We start from the raw sequence: 17,966 nt of genomic DNA, 5'->3' as shown, positions 1-17,966 counted from the left end.
CTGAGATATGCCAGAAGTGCAAAATACACACCAGATTTTTAAAACATAGTACCAAGGGAGAGGACTGATATAAATAACTCAAACAATGGATTATATTGACCACGTGTTAAAATATGTTGGATACAGAGCTCTCAAAATTAAAATAAACCACTCCATGAAGAAATCCTTTAATTAAAAAAGAATATATTATTTATCTTAAAGACCAATGTTGTTATTTTTAAAATCACTCTCTTGCATGGACATAGGGATGCTATATTGCTTTACTCCAGAGTAGCAGCTACGTACCACTCGCTCAATAGTAGGCTGAAACCAACTGCCATATACAAGCAACAATGACATTTTGTCTGAGCAAAAACCAGCAGCTAGAATAGGAATGGGTTTTGGTGTTGATTTCTTGCCTTTCCCAGGTGTTGCTATCTGAATTGTGCAGTTTGAAGTCAAAGGCTTTTTGCAGTACCTGGAAATGGAGGGGGAAATGAGATTAGAGAATCTGAAAAAACGTCTCACACTAACTCTCTGGAACTGACATCAAGTCATGAAATGTGACCCTCCTCTACCCTCTATACTGCCATCAGGAATCACCTGGGTCTCTGGAACATGAGTGCTCCTTTCAAGATCTCACCTAGCTCTACCCATGCTCAAAACCTCACCACCAAATCAGCCTGGAGACCCACTTCCCCCTCTCTCATTTTCTCAGGCCCCACCAAGAACCCCAAACTGCCAAACATTCTCTCCCCACCCTGTACTTCAGGTTCTGTATGGTTCTGTCCATGCCCTGTTCCAGTCAGTCCCGTCTCCAGTTTCTCCCAACTCCCAAAAGCCTCTGGAATGTAGTTCCAGCAGCAAAATTATGTCCTCAATGGCTTCTCTAGGGGTTCTCTTCACATTCTTCCTCTACCCTGGCTTGTCCCTGCAGCACTCCCAACTTGTACCTGTTTTCTCTCCCATACCCTTTGTGCCAGCGGCCTTGGACATGATGCAAGTGAGTTCCTTGTTCTTCACTAACACTTTAAAACAAAAGTCTATCCCTTTTTTGTCCCTAAAATCTTTTCAATTCTTGTCACCAGATACCAGCTACCGCTCCCTCCTGCCATCATCATCCAATGATCTCTGCCGCCATCCACATTTCTTAAAGATTTCAATGGCTTGAGATCATTACTTCTAATATTACTCTAAATGAATTCCTTTCTTAGTGGTTTCCACACCCAGTGTCCAGGTTGACGGACACTTCTGATACTCAGATCTGTCAACTCCTTTCTCAAACGAACATGCTCCTCACTGTTTCAGCCACAAACTCCTCACACCTTACACATCTTATTACCACTTATTCTCCACAAGTGTACACCCTGCATAATATTCCAGGTGTAAGCATCTCATGATCCCTATCTTTCCAACTTACTCCTCCTATCATCCTGACTCCACAATTATCTCTAGACCCAGGATGTGGGATCTCTGCTTTAGCCTTTCGCCCTCTATAGTCTATTCCCAACGAACGACTATCTTAAAACTTAGGTCAAAGCTCATCGAATCCTCTGCTTGTAATCCTTCACTGGCTTGCCACTGCCCGGGAAGTCCTCACTATGGCCAGCTACCAAAGGCCCCACTTCTTCTGAGTCTCAATTATACATTCCAGGTACACACATCCAGGAGTCCTCACTGTGGCCAGCCACCAAAGGCCCCACTTCTTGTGAGTCTCAATTATACATTCCTTCTATAAATAAAAGCTTCAAGAGTTACACACTAAAAGGTTAACAGTCACTGAGAGGAGCAGAACTCAATGGAGGGAGACTCAGGTTTTAAAATCAAGTGTTTGGGCATCCTGGGTGTTTTGAAATGAGTATACACTTTTTTTCATAATCTGTTTATATTTAAATAAATTCCTATACTGGTATTTTAAAATAAGGGTGCCAAGTGACAAGAGGTTAAAACCATTTTAAAGCTTAACAAACTGTGTGCAAAACTGAGTCTCAGACCATGTTTACGGTATAATGACAAGGTTTGGCAAGTTTTCTGAAAAGGGCAAAATAATTAAAATTTCAGATTCCCCAGACCACAAATAGTCTCCATTGAATGTGGCCTGCAAGCCAGTTTGCTCACTCCTGGTCTATGATTGCTACACAACCTAACAACAATCCTCCCCTCTGTCCATGAAAACAACAGCACTGGCAAGGGGAAGTAAAGCACGCTCAAAGATCAAGAAAACATCATCAACGCTCACAAGTGAATCTCTCCAACTGAGCCACTCTCTTCTGAAATGTATCATTAGAATTATCCAACATTTACTAAGGATGCATCATAAAAAGCCACTCTCCTAATCACAAATATATAAATTTGACACCCAGCTTTAATTGGCAATGTATATAGTCATGTGGATAAAGAAAATTGTTTTCAAAATAATCTAGCTGAATAGTAATATGATGCAAAGAATAACCCGGTGGGAGTACGACCAAGTAACAAGTCAGGGAAAGAAACAAATTTCTTACTTGGAGAATTTCTTACTTACCCATTTAATATGTGTTCAAAAAGATGGACTTGACCATCTCTGCAAACAACAGCCAACTTGACAGGCTGAAAGAAAAATGTAACCAACGTATTATAATGGATAACATACTCCAGTCCCCAATCTAACTTATGAAAACTCAGCTCTCCTTCCCACCCCATTATATAACCAGAAAAAAATAAAATAAAAAAGCAAGAATCCACTTAAAAATAATTACCTCTGTCAAAATAACCATTAGTGGTGGTGGTGTCAAGATTCTAGATAAATATTTAAGCCAAGAAGGTAACAGTCAAGGAGAATGGGCCCTCGAAGTTAGATGAACAAAGTTACCACCAAGAGCAAAGGCTGACAATGTGGAGCTGACATGTCCCTCATTCTGGGAATACAGAAAAAGCCATTTTGCACGTATGGCTAGGAAGGGGTGTTGTAAGCCCTCATCACCTCTCTTCCTCCATCCCCTGTCAATTTAAGTGGCCTAAGCTGTCTGGAGACACCCCTATCCACCTAGAAAGGGGTGTTATAAGCCCTCACTGCCTCTCTCCCTCCGTCCACTATCAATGTGAGTGGCCTAGGCTCTCTGCATGCTCCTACCTACCAGACTCTTGCTGTCAGCCTCTCTAAAGCTCATTTTTTAACATTTTGGAACTTTCTTAAGGAAAGCTTAAATGAAAGCACTTTCAAAACACTGCTATCCCTACTCTAGTTACAAAGGTAATGAGAGAATTCAGGGAGTCGCCAATATATTGAGAGAAAATGAAATATATAAAACGTTTTAAAACTAACTTTGCATAACTGTAATATATCAATTAAAAACTAGAAAAAAGAGGCCGGGCGCAGTGGCTCAAGCCTGTAATCCCAGCACTTTGGGAGGCCGAGACGGGCGGATCACGAGGTCAGGAGATCGAGACCATCCTGGCTAACACTGTGAAACCCCGTCTCTACTAAAAAATACAAAAAACTAGCCGGGCGAGGTGGCGGGCGCCTGTAGTCCCAGCTACTCGGGAGGCTGAGGCAGGAGAATGGCGTAAACCCGGGAGGCGGAGCTTGCAGTGAGCTGAGATCCGGCCACTGCACTCCAGCCCGGGCGACAGAGCGAGACTCCGTCTCAAAAAAAAAAACAAAAAACAAAAAAAAACTAGAAAAAAGAGACTAACTTCCATTGTGAAAACAACTTTGAAAATGTTTAAAATTCTTTACTGGTGTATTTAAAACTAAGAAATTTCAGAAAGGAGACGTTTTATTAGGGTAAATTTCAGTCTTTCTGAGGTTTAGTGCTACATGGCAACTGTCAGGGAGGGCCTGACACGGTGGCTCAGGCCTGTAATCCCAGCACTTTGGGAGGCCGAGGCGGGAAGATAGCTAGAGCCTAGAAGTTTGAGACCAGACTAGGAAATACAGTAAAACCCCATTTGCACAAAAAATACAATAAAAATTAGCAGGGTATGGTGGGCACACGTCTGTAGTCCCAGCTACTCATGAGACTAGGGTGGGACCACTTGAGCCCGGGGAGGTCAAGGCTACAGTAAGCCTTGATGGCACCACTGCACTCCAGCCTGGGCAACAGGGTGAAACCCCATCTCGAAAAAGAAAAAGAAAAACAAAGTTTAGGGGAAGAGATCATTTCCCTACCATCAAATTTTCTAGTTCCCCGTTCTGCAACTTTAACTGACAGGCATCCAAATCTAATCTCCAACTTTCTATAGAGAGATTGGCAATTTTTGAAGATAAAATAAGCAGATTATTCTGCAATACCATAATCAGGTTTGTTTTGGAATGTTAATTCTAACTTATTGCTGTTAACTACAATCTTATATGAAGTGCCGGAACTAGATCTTGGCTTCCTGATCCATCACTCCTAGTTTAATATGTTGAAAAATCATTTAAAAGGCTGGGCACAGAGGCTTACGCCTGTAAACCCAGCACTTTGGGAGGCCGAGGCAGGCCGATCACGAGGTCAAGAGATCAAGACCATCCTGGCCAACATGGTGAAACCCCGTCTCTACTAAAAATACAAAAATTAGCTGGACATGGTGGCATACACCTGTAGTCCCAGCTACTCAGGAGGCTAAGGCAGGAGAATCACTTGAACCTGGGAGGCAGAGTTTACAGTGGGCTGAGATTGTGCCACTGCACTCCAGCCTGGCGACAAAGCCAGACTCCATCTCAAAAACAAAACAAAACAAACAAAAATTACCAGTTGTGCTCCCTCCTTTATTATTGAGCATTTTAAATATAATGCCAACAGTATTCCAAGATAAACTCTGAATCAAACCTAAAATTAAATCTAAAAGTAGCAACAGAATTCACTCAGAAAAAGAGAAAGTAAAAACTCAGTCTTGCCCAGGCACAATGGCTTACACCTATCATCCCAGCACTTTGGGAGGCCAACACAGGCAGAACACCTGAGGTCAGGAGTTCGAGACCAGCCTGGCCAACATGGTGAAACCCCCATCTCTGCTAAAATTACAAAAATTAGCTGGGTGTGATGGTGCGCGCCTGTAGTACCAGCTACCCAGGAGGCTGAGGCAGGAGAATTGCTTGAACCTGGGTGGCACAGGCTGCTGTGAGCTGAGATCACACCACCGCACTCCAGCCTGACCGACAGAGGGAGACTCTGTCTCAAAAACAAAAAAACAAACCAAAAACACCCCTCAGTCTATTCTCTACATAGACTAGTGGGAAGTTTTGCTACTCCAAAGAAAGTGATTTTTCTTCCATAAATTACTTGTATTTAGACTTAAGGAACCTACCTCTAAAAATCACACACACACAAATAAAGGTTTAAAACTTTTGGCCAGGCAGGGTGGCTTATGCCTGTAATCCTAGCACTTTGGGAGGCCAAGGCGGGCAGATCACTTGAGGTCAGAAGTTAAGACCAGTCTGCCGAACATGGCAAAACTCCATCTCTACTAGAAAAATACAAAAATTAGCCAGGCGTGGTGGTATGCACCTATAGTCCCAGCTACTTGGGATACTGAGGCAGAAGGATCACTTGAACCTGGGAAGCAGAGGCTGCAGTGAGCCGAGATCGTACCAGTACACTCCAGCCTGGGTGACAGAGCAAGATTTTGTCTAAAAAAAATTGCAGGCTTATACCTGTAATTCCAGCACTTTGGGGAGCCGAGACAGGCGGATCACTCAAGGCCAGGAGTTCGAAACCAGCCTGGCCAACATGGCAAAACCCTGTCTCTACTAAAGTACAAAAATTAGCCAGGCATGGTAGTGCAGGCTGTAATTTCAGCTACTAGGAAGGCTGAGGCAAGAGAACTGCTTGAACCCAGAGGTGGAGATTGCAGTGAGCCAAGATCGTGCCACTGCACTCCAGCCTGGGCGACAAAGAGAGACTCTGTCTCAAAAAAAAAAAAAAAAAAAGTTACAGGGGAAAATACCAAAATGTTTCTCATGAGTTCCCTATGATCAGAACGTCCAATCATCAGAATAGTGAGTGCACTGATCACACTGAATATGCACAAGCGTGTCCAACAACTTTATAATAACATTAAATCATTATTGTAATTAAGTGTAGGATTCCTAATAGTTTTCTTTTTTTTTTGAGATGGAGTCTTGCTCTGTCGCCCAGGCTGGGGTGCAGTGGTGCTATCTCCGCTCACTGCAAACTCCGCCTCCCGGGTTCACAGCATTCTCCTGCCTCAGCCTCCCAAGTAGCTGGGACTACAGGCATCTGCCACCATACCTGGCTAATTTTTTGTCGTTTTAGTAGAGATGGGGTTTCACCGTGTTAGCCAGGAAGGTCTCGATCGCCTGACCTCGTGATTCGCCCGCCTCGGCCTCCCAAAGTGCTGGGATTACAGGTGTGAGCCACTGCGCCTGGCCCCTACTAGTTTTCTTAAAGACAAAAATCTTTATAGGGAATCACTGATCTGATCATCAATGGCCCCCACTTCATATTAGAAAGCCAAGTTTATTAGCAACAGAATTTATATATATTTACTTATTTACTGAGACGGGGTCTCACTGTCACCTAGGCTGGAATGCAGTGGCAAGATCACAGCTCACTACAGCTTCAACCTCCCGGGCTCAAGCAATCTTCCCACCACAGCCTCCCAAGTATCTGGGACCACCGGTGCATGCCACCATGCCCAGCTAATTTTTTTATTTTTTGTAGAGACAGGGTCTTGCTATGTTGCCCAGGCTGGTCACGAACTCCTGGGCTCAAGTTATCCACCACACCCAGCCAGAAACAACAGTAAACCAAAATTTTTTTAGTTTTAAACCAATGCTTTTTCCCCAAAACACTTTTTCAAAGTATTAAAACATGATGAAAAATGTCTAAATCATCTCTAAATCCTAGAGGTTAATGCAAAATATGCATTTCAAAACTAAATTGACTTAAAAGTGAAATATCCTTAACTTGCATTAAAAACGTGAGATTCTGCGCAAATCAAAATCCTGCAAAGCTTTAGTCAAACAGAAACATCAAGTACTTGAGTGACAACAGGTTTAATCCTTTAATCATCGAATCCCTAATTTTTACATGAAAAATTCTTTTTTTATAGGCAGCAAATGAGGACGTCATTCTTATAAAATATATACATATATAGGCTGGGCGCAGTGGCTCACGCCTGTAATCCCAGCTCTTTGGGAGGCTAGGTGGGCAGATCACCTGAGATAGGGAGTTCGAGACCAGCCTGACCAACATGAAGAAACCCCATCTCTACTAAAAAATACAAAATTAGCCGGGCATGGTGGCGCATGCCTGTAATCCCAGCTACTCGGGAGGCTGAGGCAGGAGAATCACTTGAACCCGGGAGGTGGAGATTGTGGTAAGCCACTGCACTCCAGCCTGGGCAACAAGAGCGAAACTCCATCTCAAAAAAATTTTTTAAAAACCAGATTATTTATATGTATATATACATAAATAAAAACACACACACACACACCTTAGTTAGGACCTATCACCAACAATTTCATCTGATTAAAGAATTGTATATACATACTCCTAGCAACAAAATCCATCTCAACAACTTTTCTTAATTCACATAACGAGTTCCTGAATTTACTACCGTCCTGTACAAAATTTTCCCTTCCCCCATAAGAGATTATCACAGTGATTTAAGTTCCTTTGAACAGTCTAAATTTTGTTACAGTTTGTTGTTACTCCCTCAGGTCCTCTCTATTCTTCAAGTCATTAAATCATCAAAACCTTGACTGTAAAAATAACATCTGTGAAACCCAAAAACAAATTCTCAAAAATCGAGCCATTTACCTCTTCTTTGTTTTCTGACAAAGTTAAGTCAATATAGACAGGTTCATCGGTAACTGTAAATGACATCACTGCACTCTTTTCTTTGTTTTCTGATCGGACCTGCCTAGATAACAAAACCAGCAATTAGATCGCAAGACAGATTTAATTTTTTTTTCTAAAAAGGCAAACACCTAAGGGGGCAGGGAGATCGGCACATGAGATTCCCAATAGCTTTGTCATCTTTCGAAAACTGGAAAAGTGACTAAAGATCAAAACAAGGGAAACACCCATGTCACTACCATATAACATGGTTGCTTGAGAAAAGAGAAAGCAATAATGCATTTGCAGCAGATTTAAACAAGAGTAACATTCTGTTCTTTTCTATTGATCTGTTTGTCTACCTTGATACTAACACCACACTGTCATGATTAATGCCACTTGATAACAGGTCTTGATATCAATCTTAGTCCTCCAATGTTTTTCTTCTTTTTCAAAATGATTTTGCCTATTGTCATTTGTTTTTCCATTTGAATTTTAGAATCAGTTTGTCAATTTCTTAAACAAAAAAGCCTGCTAAGATTTTGAATGGGTCTGCATTGAATCTATAGGTCAATTTGGGGAGAATTAACATGATAATGGTATTGGGTAAAGAGCACAGAAACAGACCTATATATATACACATATACAATTGATTGTCACTATTCATGGATTCCTTATTTGCAAACTCATCTTTTGCAAATTTTATTTGTAACCTCAAAATCACTGTGACAATTTTATGCTCCTTCAGTCATGTAGACTAGTGAAAAATCTGAGTTGCCTAACACATTCAACGTCTTCAGCTAAGGTAGCTACTTTCTGCCTTCCCACTGCCGTTCTCATACTATCAACAAGTAGGTCACCTAGTACCATGTTTTTTGCACTTTTGTGCTTTCGTGGAGATTTCACTATTTAAAATGGCCCCCAAGCATACTTCTGAGGTGCTCTATGGTGTTCCTAAGCACAAGAAGGCTGTGATGTACCTTACAGTGAAAATATGTGTTAAATAAGCTTCACTCAGACATGAGTTGTAGTGCTCTGAATTCCAAGTTAATCAATCAAAAACATACGCATTAAATAAGGTATCTTTAGATAGAAACAAACATAAAACAAAGTTTTATATATTAATGACAAAAATGTTACAAGTTGGCTATCTTTACAATATAAATAATATAAACAAAAAATAAATAGATGACAAAAATGTTGTAACTGGAGGCTCATGGGAACCTAATCTTCTATTTCCCAAAGGAGTAATGTTATTGCCTACATCAGTGTTCATGGGGACTTTATAGGACTTAACTATAAATGAGAACTGATATAGGGATAAGAGTGTGGGTACAGGGATGTGTGGGTGTGTGTAGATGTTCGGGGTTACAAGGGGAAGGGTATATGCAAAACCAAGTCAGCAGAGATAATCTTTTCAACAAATGATACTGGGATCCCTGGATATCCATAATGCAAAAACATGACTCTTAACATTATGAGCCATTAGAGAAAGGCAATTTAACAGCACAAAATACCACTACCCACCTATTAGAATGGCTAAAAGTAAATGGTACACCAAGTGTTGATAAGGATGTGAAGGAATTCCCATTTTCATACACTGCTGGTAAAAATGCAAAATGATAAAACCATTTTGAAAAAAAATCAGGTGATGTCTTGAAAAGCTAAATGTACACCTATCATATGATCCAGCCACTGCACTCCTAGGTATTTACTCAAAAGAAATGAAATCACATGTCCATATAAAGACTTGTACACAAAAAATGTCCATAGCAACTTTATTTGTAATGGCCCAAAACCTGTCAACAAGTCTGGAAACTGAGAGAGGTTACAAGAAGACATGAAGACACGCATTCAACATCTTGTTTGTGCTGAGGGTTTCACAATGTATATGTATGTTACAATTCATCACTTTGTACATTCTGGTATGTGCAGTTCATTACATGTCAACTGTACTTCAATATAGCTGTTTTTAAAATTTAGGTACACATTTTAAAAAATAACATATAACAAACATGATTTACAAACATGATTCAAATCAGCTTCTTTGGAGTTCAGAAGAAAATTAAGAGTTGATTTGATAAATTCTAAATGTTTTCATGCAAAAATTCTGAGTAAGATGCACTCTAACATGAGGTCATTCATATATGTTCAAAATCTCTGCCATCGGACCACTATACACAGTGTCTTAACTAATCAACAGAAGATAGTACTGGGGTTGATCTTTTAATCTTCGCTCAGCAAGAAGCCTTTGAACGTTATGTCCTCACAGAAATGTGTCTTTCAGGGAACTTTAGGCCTGCTCTACCTATCCCCATGCAAATTTACAGAGCTCGTTGGGCAGCTTTTCAATATGGGTTTTAATATTTTTCTTTTGTGTGTATGGTTAATTTTAAGTTTAATTCCTTTATACCAAGATACTATTCAGGTTCTTAAGATTAACATAAAGCAACTTTTATTTTATATTATGAAATTTTGTAGCTAGAGACTCCTACGTATGAGGGAGCCTAAGTGGTAAAACATTTGAGATTGAAGCAACTCAGTAATGCCAGGGAATGCTGGTAGTAGATTTTAATTTTTTAGTACTACTAATTTCTTTTGTGTGTGTGTGTGTGTGTGTGTGTGTGTGTTTTAGTAGAGACGGGGTTTCGCCGTGTTAGCCAGGATGGTCTCGATCTCCTGACCTCGCGATCCACCCGTCTCGGCCTCCCAAAGTGCTGGGATTACAGGCTTGAGCCACCGCGCCCGGCCACTACTAATTTCTTATGTAATTGTTAGACCCTCTAAAACTAAAAGAATTTATCTCCATTGGCTCTTCTCAAAAATCAAACACGAAACAGAAAACCAAATCTGTTTAAGTACAAGAGTCATAATTAGGAATTATGGCTTTGCTGGTTGGTGGTTTTGAAGGTAAACAGAGGCCCACATTTTGACTTATGACCCCCACACATTACCTTTTTAAGGAATACATATTGGATGAGTCCCACTTCTAATGAGTATTATCTTGTATAAATTCATAGTAATTCTATATGGTGAAGAACATGCTCAATTAATTATTACTAAGATGAGAAAAGTAGAGATCTAAAAAGATCTCTAATCTCTACTTATTTTGTCCACGAACAGCAGGGTGGTTTTTTTTTCAAGCCAACTTCACCATCAGATGCTGTAATAAAATCCAGGAAATTTCTAAAAAATTTTTTTTGACGACTTTGTATCACTGGATTTTTTTTTTGAGACCGAGTCTTGCTCTGTCTAGCTAGAGTGCAGTGGTGTGATCTCGGCTCACTGCAACCTCCACCTCCTGAGTTAAGCAATTCTCCTGCCTCAGCCTCCCGAGTAGCTGGGACTACAGGTGCGTGCCACCACGCCCAGCTAATTTTTGTATTTTTAGTACAGACGGGGTTTCGCCATGTTAGCCAGGATGGTCTTGATCTCTTGACCTCATGATCTGCCCGCCTTGGCCTCCCAATGTGCTGGGATGACAGGCATGAGCCATGGCGCCCGGCCTGATTTTAACTTTTAAAAGTGGTTTCAAAGGGAACTAGTTAATAGCAGCTACTGCAAAAAGGGGTTACTGGAAATTCTCAGACGGCCAAGGAATCTTTATGCCCTCCATAAACAGACATTACTGCATTAACCCAGTGGTGCCACATATTTCAAAATCAAAGGTCTTTCCAAATTTTTTAAAACTTATTTCTAAATTGCCCAACCACAAAACTATTCAGTCCAGTGTATCACTAAACAAGCACAGGAGGCTTTATTACATAATGCACTTAATTTTTTTCTCAGAAAGATCTGCTTTGTAGGCAGGCTCAATTCTTTATTATGACTCAATATAAATCCAATATTAGATACAACAAATAAAGTCCCATAGTCATAATTTACATTAACTACATAAGCTCTGACAGATTCTTTCAATGCTACCTCCCAAATCCAAAAGAACTACATACCAGACATTAAGCAACCGGTCATGTACTGCTCCAGATAAGAAATAAAGACCTGTGATTCCATCAAAGGGCTGGCTCTCATTAGGAGGTCTGATGGTAGTGAACATCAGTGACGAAACTGGTGTTGCATGTCCTGTGAAATGCTAGAGAAAGTTAAATCCCAGTTAGGAGAGCAGATTCAAAGCAGGGACAAAAATTAATAGTATATATATATCATAAACAAGCCATATGTGATACATATATGAAAGGAGAACTCCACAATGAAGTAACTATTAAATTCAATTCTAAGCAAATAAGATTATTTGTGCTACAATTCTCCCACTTCTTAAAAAAAATGCATCTGAAAATACTGAAAATTTAGACGTTCCTTCTAACTCCCATGACCCTACCACTCTGCACCTTTATTTCTTACATTCTTGAATTTAAGATTCACTTAATTCTATCCATTTTAAAAGGCGTACACTTGGGTGCTCAGACACAGCCAAGGAATTGTAGGTCCTCATTTTACTCTCAGTGAGTCGAAACCACAATATTAAGGCATCATCACAGCACCAAATGTTCAGTAAGCCCTGAGTGGAAGCTTTTTCCTCCTCCAAAAATGTAATACTAAATCTCCACAGTCAAATACAGTAAGTGGACTAAATGCTGAATGTAGGCTAGAAATCAATATTACCATAATCATCACATAGTAAAAACTTTTTTATTAAGAAAATCTTTTTTGAGCTAGGCATGGTGGCAAGCGCCTATATTCCCAGCTGCTCAGGAGGCTGAGGTGGGATGACTGCTTGAGCCTGGGAGGTCAAGGCTGCAGTGAGCTGTGATGGCATTACTGCACTCCAGCCTGGGCGACAGAGAGAGACCCTGTCTCAAAATCTATTTTGTTTTTTATAAGGTAACTTTTTCTTTTTTGTGGATACATAGTTGGTATATATATTTAAATTTTTAAAAAAATCTTGTTTCTTGAATACTGGTTCTATTCATTTTTCCAATACATTTGAAGTAGACATGTGTAGTCTTTTTAACATCAACAAATCAGATTAGGAGGCTAACTTTTGTCCACTAAACTATTTGATGTACCTGACAACGAAGAATTTGTATTCTTAAAATAATATTTTATGGCTCAAACTTCTGCCTTTCTCCACGTTTACTGTAATTTTTATGCTTACAAATAATTTGATTCACTCACTCTGTAGACTTCTTTGGTTTCCAAAACCCATAGTTTGATTGTTCGACCAGCTGAAAGCAACATCTTTCCATCTGGGCTGATACATAGGGAACTGACACTGCTATTGTCGCCTTTCCATTTGCTATATTGTGAAGAGAAACAAAAGCATCTCAATACATAAAAGAAAACTTTACTCAGAGCAGAAAATAATACAAAAACAAACTGAGCAATCATTAAAAATATCACCTCAGGTCCTACGACAATTACATTTCCTAAAAGCTTGTGTCAGATAACTAACCCTGGACATACCACTGTGATAAAACCTCACTGACTGGGTTCCTTAACACGGCACAATCTCCCTTTGTCAGGCATGCGATAAAGATTCTCAACATATCAGAAAATGGGTGAGTGAGAGTGGTAAGAATGTAAAATGGGTAGCTATACATCCTGTGACCCAGGAGATGAACTTTGTGAATGTCCAGGAAAGTTCCATATTGGCTAGACCTCCCCAAGCCTATCCTAACCCTGTCTCAACTCTCGCTTTCTCTGGAAGGCTGGCCTTTAATTAATTCCCTTAATAACACAAATGATTTCTCAAAAGCTGCAACCCAAAAAGGTTATTTCTACCCCAAATTCACACGAATACACCCCAGTCTAACAGGTAAAAATTAATTAGATACAAATGATTCCTTTTCATTACCTCAAATATGATTAGAAGCTCAAGTCCTTGCTGTTTGTTACTCATATTAATGCTGTCATAGGCAACAGGGAACCTGGCTATTCACTTACACAAACAAGAAGTAACAGCAGGGGCTGGGCATGGTGGCTCATGCCTGTAATCCCAGCACTTTGGGAGATCAAGGTGGGCAGATGGCCTGAGTCCAGGAGTTCGAGACCTCCAGCCTGGACAATATAGCGAGACCCTGACTCTACAAAAACTATGAAAATTAGCCAGGCATGCTGTAGTAGTCCCAGCTACCCAGGAGGCTGAGATGGTAGGATCGCTTGAGCCCGGGAAGCAGAGACTGCAATGAGCCGAGATCGCCAACACTGCACTCCAGCCTGGGTGACAGAGGAAGACTCTGTCTCCAAGAAAAAACAAGGAAGTAACAGTAGGAACCTTAATAACAAAAGAGGTTATTAAGTGGAAGAAACTGTATGGTTCTGCCAGTCAATACTGGAGTAAGTCAAATTAGTCATTGGAAAAACAAAATTAGATACCTACATTATGTCACACATGCAAAAAAAAATTAATTTATTAAATTTAAAAGTATTTAAACAGGGTGTGAAAATGTTTTTATAATCCTGGGGTTAGGACAGGTCTTCCACAGCAATTATAAATCAGAAATTATAAAGAAAAAAAGGCCTGATTTAATTACATAAAACTTCTGTTCCACAAATAAGTCATAAAATTAAAATATAAGTAAAAAGTGACCAGATGCTCACATCTGTAATCCCAGCACTTTGGGAGCCCAAGGCAGGTGCATCACCTGAGGCCAGGAGTTCAAGACCAGCCTGGACAACATGGTGAAACCCTGTCTCTACTGAAAATACAAAAATTAGACAGGGCTGGTGGCAAACACAATCCAAGATACTCGGGAGGCTGAGACAGAAGGATCGCTTGAACCCCGGAGGCAGAGTTTACAGTGAGCTGAGATACCACCGCTGCACTCCACCTGGGTGACACAGTGAGACCCTGTCTCAAAAATAATAATAATAATAATATATATGTAAAAAGCCAGAAAAACATATCAAAAATATATATTAAAAAGGAGTAACATAATACACAAATAGCTTCTTCATATCAATAAGAAAAAGAACTCAAAATAAAAATAGACAAAGGATATAAACAGGCAAACAGGCAACTCACAGGAAAAATACAAATTGTTGATAAACACAAAACATTCGACCTCACTGATAATCAAAGAAATACAGCTGTAATGTACGAGAGAACTTTTCCTTTACCCTTACCAGCTTCTAAAATTTTTGCCAATTTATCGATTCCTACAGCTTCAATTCTCATTTACATTCAATATTCAACATATATTCACTATGTTGATACATACATAAAAGACACAATCGCCATCCTGCCTAGAGGAGGCTGATAAGCTTCCTGAAACTTCCCCACTCAGTATTGAAAATGCTAGTTAGGCTAATAATACCTTCTCTCTATCCTCCCCACACCCCAATCCCTCAGGAGCTTTGCAACTCAAACCATAAATCAGCATCATCTGGGAACTTGTGAGAATTATGCATTCTCAAGCTCTAACCTAGATACACCTACTAAATCAGATCTGTATGCACAAGTAAGATGTATGTACATTTAAGGCTTAAGAAGCACCAGATGAAAAAATTCCTCTTTGGGAAATGTAACTGGTTCCAGTGGAATGACCTAAACATATTGGTATTTGAAGGCTTCCGAATCACTCCATAAATGAAGCGCAACAATTGAAAAGTCACACACTCATAACTAAGCCTTCCAATCAGTATTTTTCCCCCCAAACAGGGTCTCACTCTGTTGCCCAGGCAGAGTGCAGTAGCAAGGTAACAGCTCACTACAGCCTTCATCTCCTGAGCTCAAGTGACCCTCCTGCCCGAGCCTCTTAGGTGGTTGGGACTACAGGTACACACCACCACGCCTGGCTAATTTTTTTCATTTTCGTAGAGAGGCGGTTCTCGCTATGTTGCCCAGGACGGTCTCGAAACTCCTAAGCTCAAGCAATCCTTCCACCTCAGCCTTCCAAAGTGCTGAGATTTTAGGCATAAGCCACCACGCCCAGCCACCAATCAGTTTTTTAATGCTTTGTTTCCAAATAGCAACAGGCAGCCCAGGATCTCCAGTGATTTGAAGGATGCCTTAAACATAAAAGAGGCCAAATCAAACAAATCAAAACACACCCACAATAGAGAGAATGTAAGGAACAAAAGAAAATAATTCATGATCAGGCATGGTAGCTCCCACCTGTAATCTCAGCACTTTGGGAGGCCAAGGCAGGTGGATCACCTGAGGTCAGGAGTTCAAGACCAGCCTGACCAACATGCTGAAACCTCGTCTCTACTAAAAATAAAAAATTAGCCAGGCATGGTGGCAGGTGCCTATAATCCCAGCTACTCAGGAGGCTGAGACAGAATAATCACTTGAATCTGGGAGGCAGAGGTTGCAGTGAGCTGAGATTGCGCCATTGCACTCCAGCCTGGGCAACAAGAGCGAAACTCCATCTAAAGAAAAAAAAAGAAAAGAAAAAGGAAAACCTCAGGATAATCATCATTCAGCAGAACTTACAAGACAAAGAAGTCTTCCAAAAAATGAATAAAACTGACTGACTGATGTGTCCAGAAACAACTGAGAAGATTTATACCACTAATAGAAAATGACCTAGTAACTAATAAAATGAAATTAAACCAAAGCAATTATAAACCCCAAGAAAAGCAAAATTTTGTACAAAAAATACATTAAACATAGGAAAGTCTAAGGCTCAGCTGTAACAATATTTAACTAGTCATAACGTAAACAAATACTGCTTATCAATCACTGTGATATGACAATATTGGGAGAATTGAGAGGGGGAAAGAAGTTAAGAGCTAAATCCTCATCTTCTACAACAGAAAATCAATACATAGCGTCTAGAACAGAAAACAAAATCAAGTAACAGCAGCATAAGAATGAAGCTGGAAACATAATGAAATTATGAGACAACACAGTTTAGTGTATGGGAGGTCAGGCTCTTGTTTAACCTACTTCAAAACAGCAAAGTGGGGCTACAGTCCACCTCACAGGCTTATGATTACATACAATAAAGCACACAATGTGTTGAACGGCTCCTTGAACATTACTAGTCCCTATGTGAAGGACCTATCTTTGTGACCTCTCATCCACAATACAGTAACACAGGCCCTATCCCAGACCTACTGGATCAGAATCTCTGCACGCATTTCTAACAGGTTACTAACATAGAAATTACTGTGTCTGCTACAAGTAAATGAAGCACAAATACTCACTGAGCCATCAGGGAGATGATTTACTCACCTGCATCTCCAACCCCAAACCCCCACTTAAATTCTAAGCCTCTATCACCACCCTGTCTGCTGGGTCTTATCTTTCACAAAGTGTTATTTCAAAGCCAACTTGTCTAAAAACCCCAAAACCATTTATCTCTTGTAACCATAATTTCTATCCTCTACCATGCATTATCCCCCAGTACGTCCTCCCTCTAAATTGGTTTACTTGCCTAGTTAGTAAAGTTGAAAACTAAACTCAATATCCCTCCTCCACACCAACTCAATGATTGCGATCATTCCCATTTTAACTTCCCACACTTACCATCCTACAGCCGGATTACAGTAACAATCTATCTGCCTTCTCTGACTTTAACTAGCTCCTTTCCCTAAATTGTACACATTGCTAACAGATCACTTTTTCCTAAAGCATTACTCTGAATACTCTATCCCACAGACACTGACCTGCAGTGGCTTTTTTTTTTTTTTTTTTTTTTTTTTTTTTGAGATGGAGTCTCGCTGTGTCGCCCAGGCTGGAGTGCAGTGGCGCGATCTCGGCTCACTGCAACCTCCGCCTCCCGGGTTCAAGCCATTCTGCTGCCTCAGGCTCCTGAGTAGCTGGGACTACAGATGCCCACCACCATGCCCAGCTAATTTTTTTTGTCTTTTTAGTAGAGACGGGGTTTCACCATGTTAGCCAGGATGGTCTTGATCGCCTGACCTTGTGATCTGCCTGCCTCAGTCTCCCAAAGCGCTGGGATCACAAGCGTGAGCCACCAAGCCCACCCTTTTCTTTTTTTGAGACGGCATCTTGCTGTGTCACCCAGGCTGGAGTGCAGTGGCACAATCATGGCTCACTACAGACTCAACCTCCCAGGCTCAAGCAATCCTCCCCCTCAGACTCCATCGTATCTGGGGTCACAGGCCATGTATACCGCCACACCCAACTGGTTTTTTTTTTTTTTTTTTTTTTTTTTTTTTTTTGTAAAGAGGTGGTTCTATGTTGTTCAGTCTTGTCTCAAGAAATCCTCCCACCTTGGCCTCCCAAAGTGCTGGGATTACAGGTGTGAGGCACTGCACTCGGCCAGTGGCTCTCTCTTGCATACCACACAG

At 40.6% G+C, this 17,966-nt stretch overlaps 1 protein-coding gene and 1 non-coding gene across 2 annotated transcripts in view; both read right to left on the bottom strand.

Annotated features, from left to right (window-relative positions):
• WDR43 (WD repeat domain 43) overlaps positions 1-17,966 on the bottom strand; it is a 57,349-nt gene that overhangs the window by 25,263 nt on the left and 14,120 nt on the right. The window contains exons 4-8 of the mRNA XM_010371169.2: positions 12,879-12,999; positions 11,696-11,835; positions 7,728-7,830; positions 2,504-2,568; positions 286-457 (exon numbers count right to left, since the gene is read on the bottom strand). Coding sequence (XP_010369471.1) covers positions 286-457; positions 2,504-2,568; positions 7,728-7,830; positions 11,696-11,835; positions 12,879-12,999 — 601 coding nt within the window. The remainder of the gene's footprint in view (positions 1-285; positions 458-2,503; positions 2,569-7,727; positions 7,831-11,695; positions 11,836-12,878; positions 13,000-17,966) is intronic.
• Positions 12,160-12,244, bottom strand: LOC115894438. The gene has a single exon (XR_004054557.1). It is a non-coding gene; the product is annotated as a small nucleolar RNA SNORD53/SNORD92 (small nucleolar RNA).

Source organism: Rhinopithecus roxellana, chromosome 17 (genome assembly GCF_007565055.1).
Source record: "Rhinopithecus roxellana isolate Shanxi Qingling chromosome 17, ASM756505v1, whole genome shotgun sequence".
Classification (NCBI taxonomy): Eukaryota; Metazoa; Chordata; class Mammalia; order Primates; family Cercopithecidae; genus Rhinopithecus; species Rhinopithecus roxellana.
Note: the sequence above shows the minus strand (reverse complement) of the source record. Positions and strands in the feature narration are given on the sequence as shown.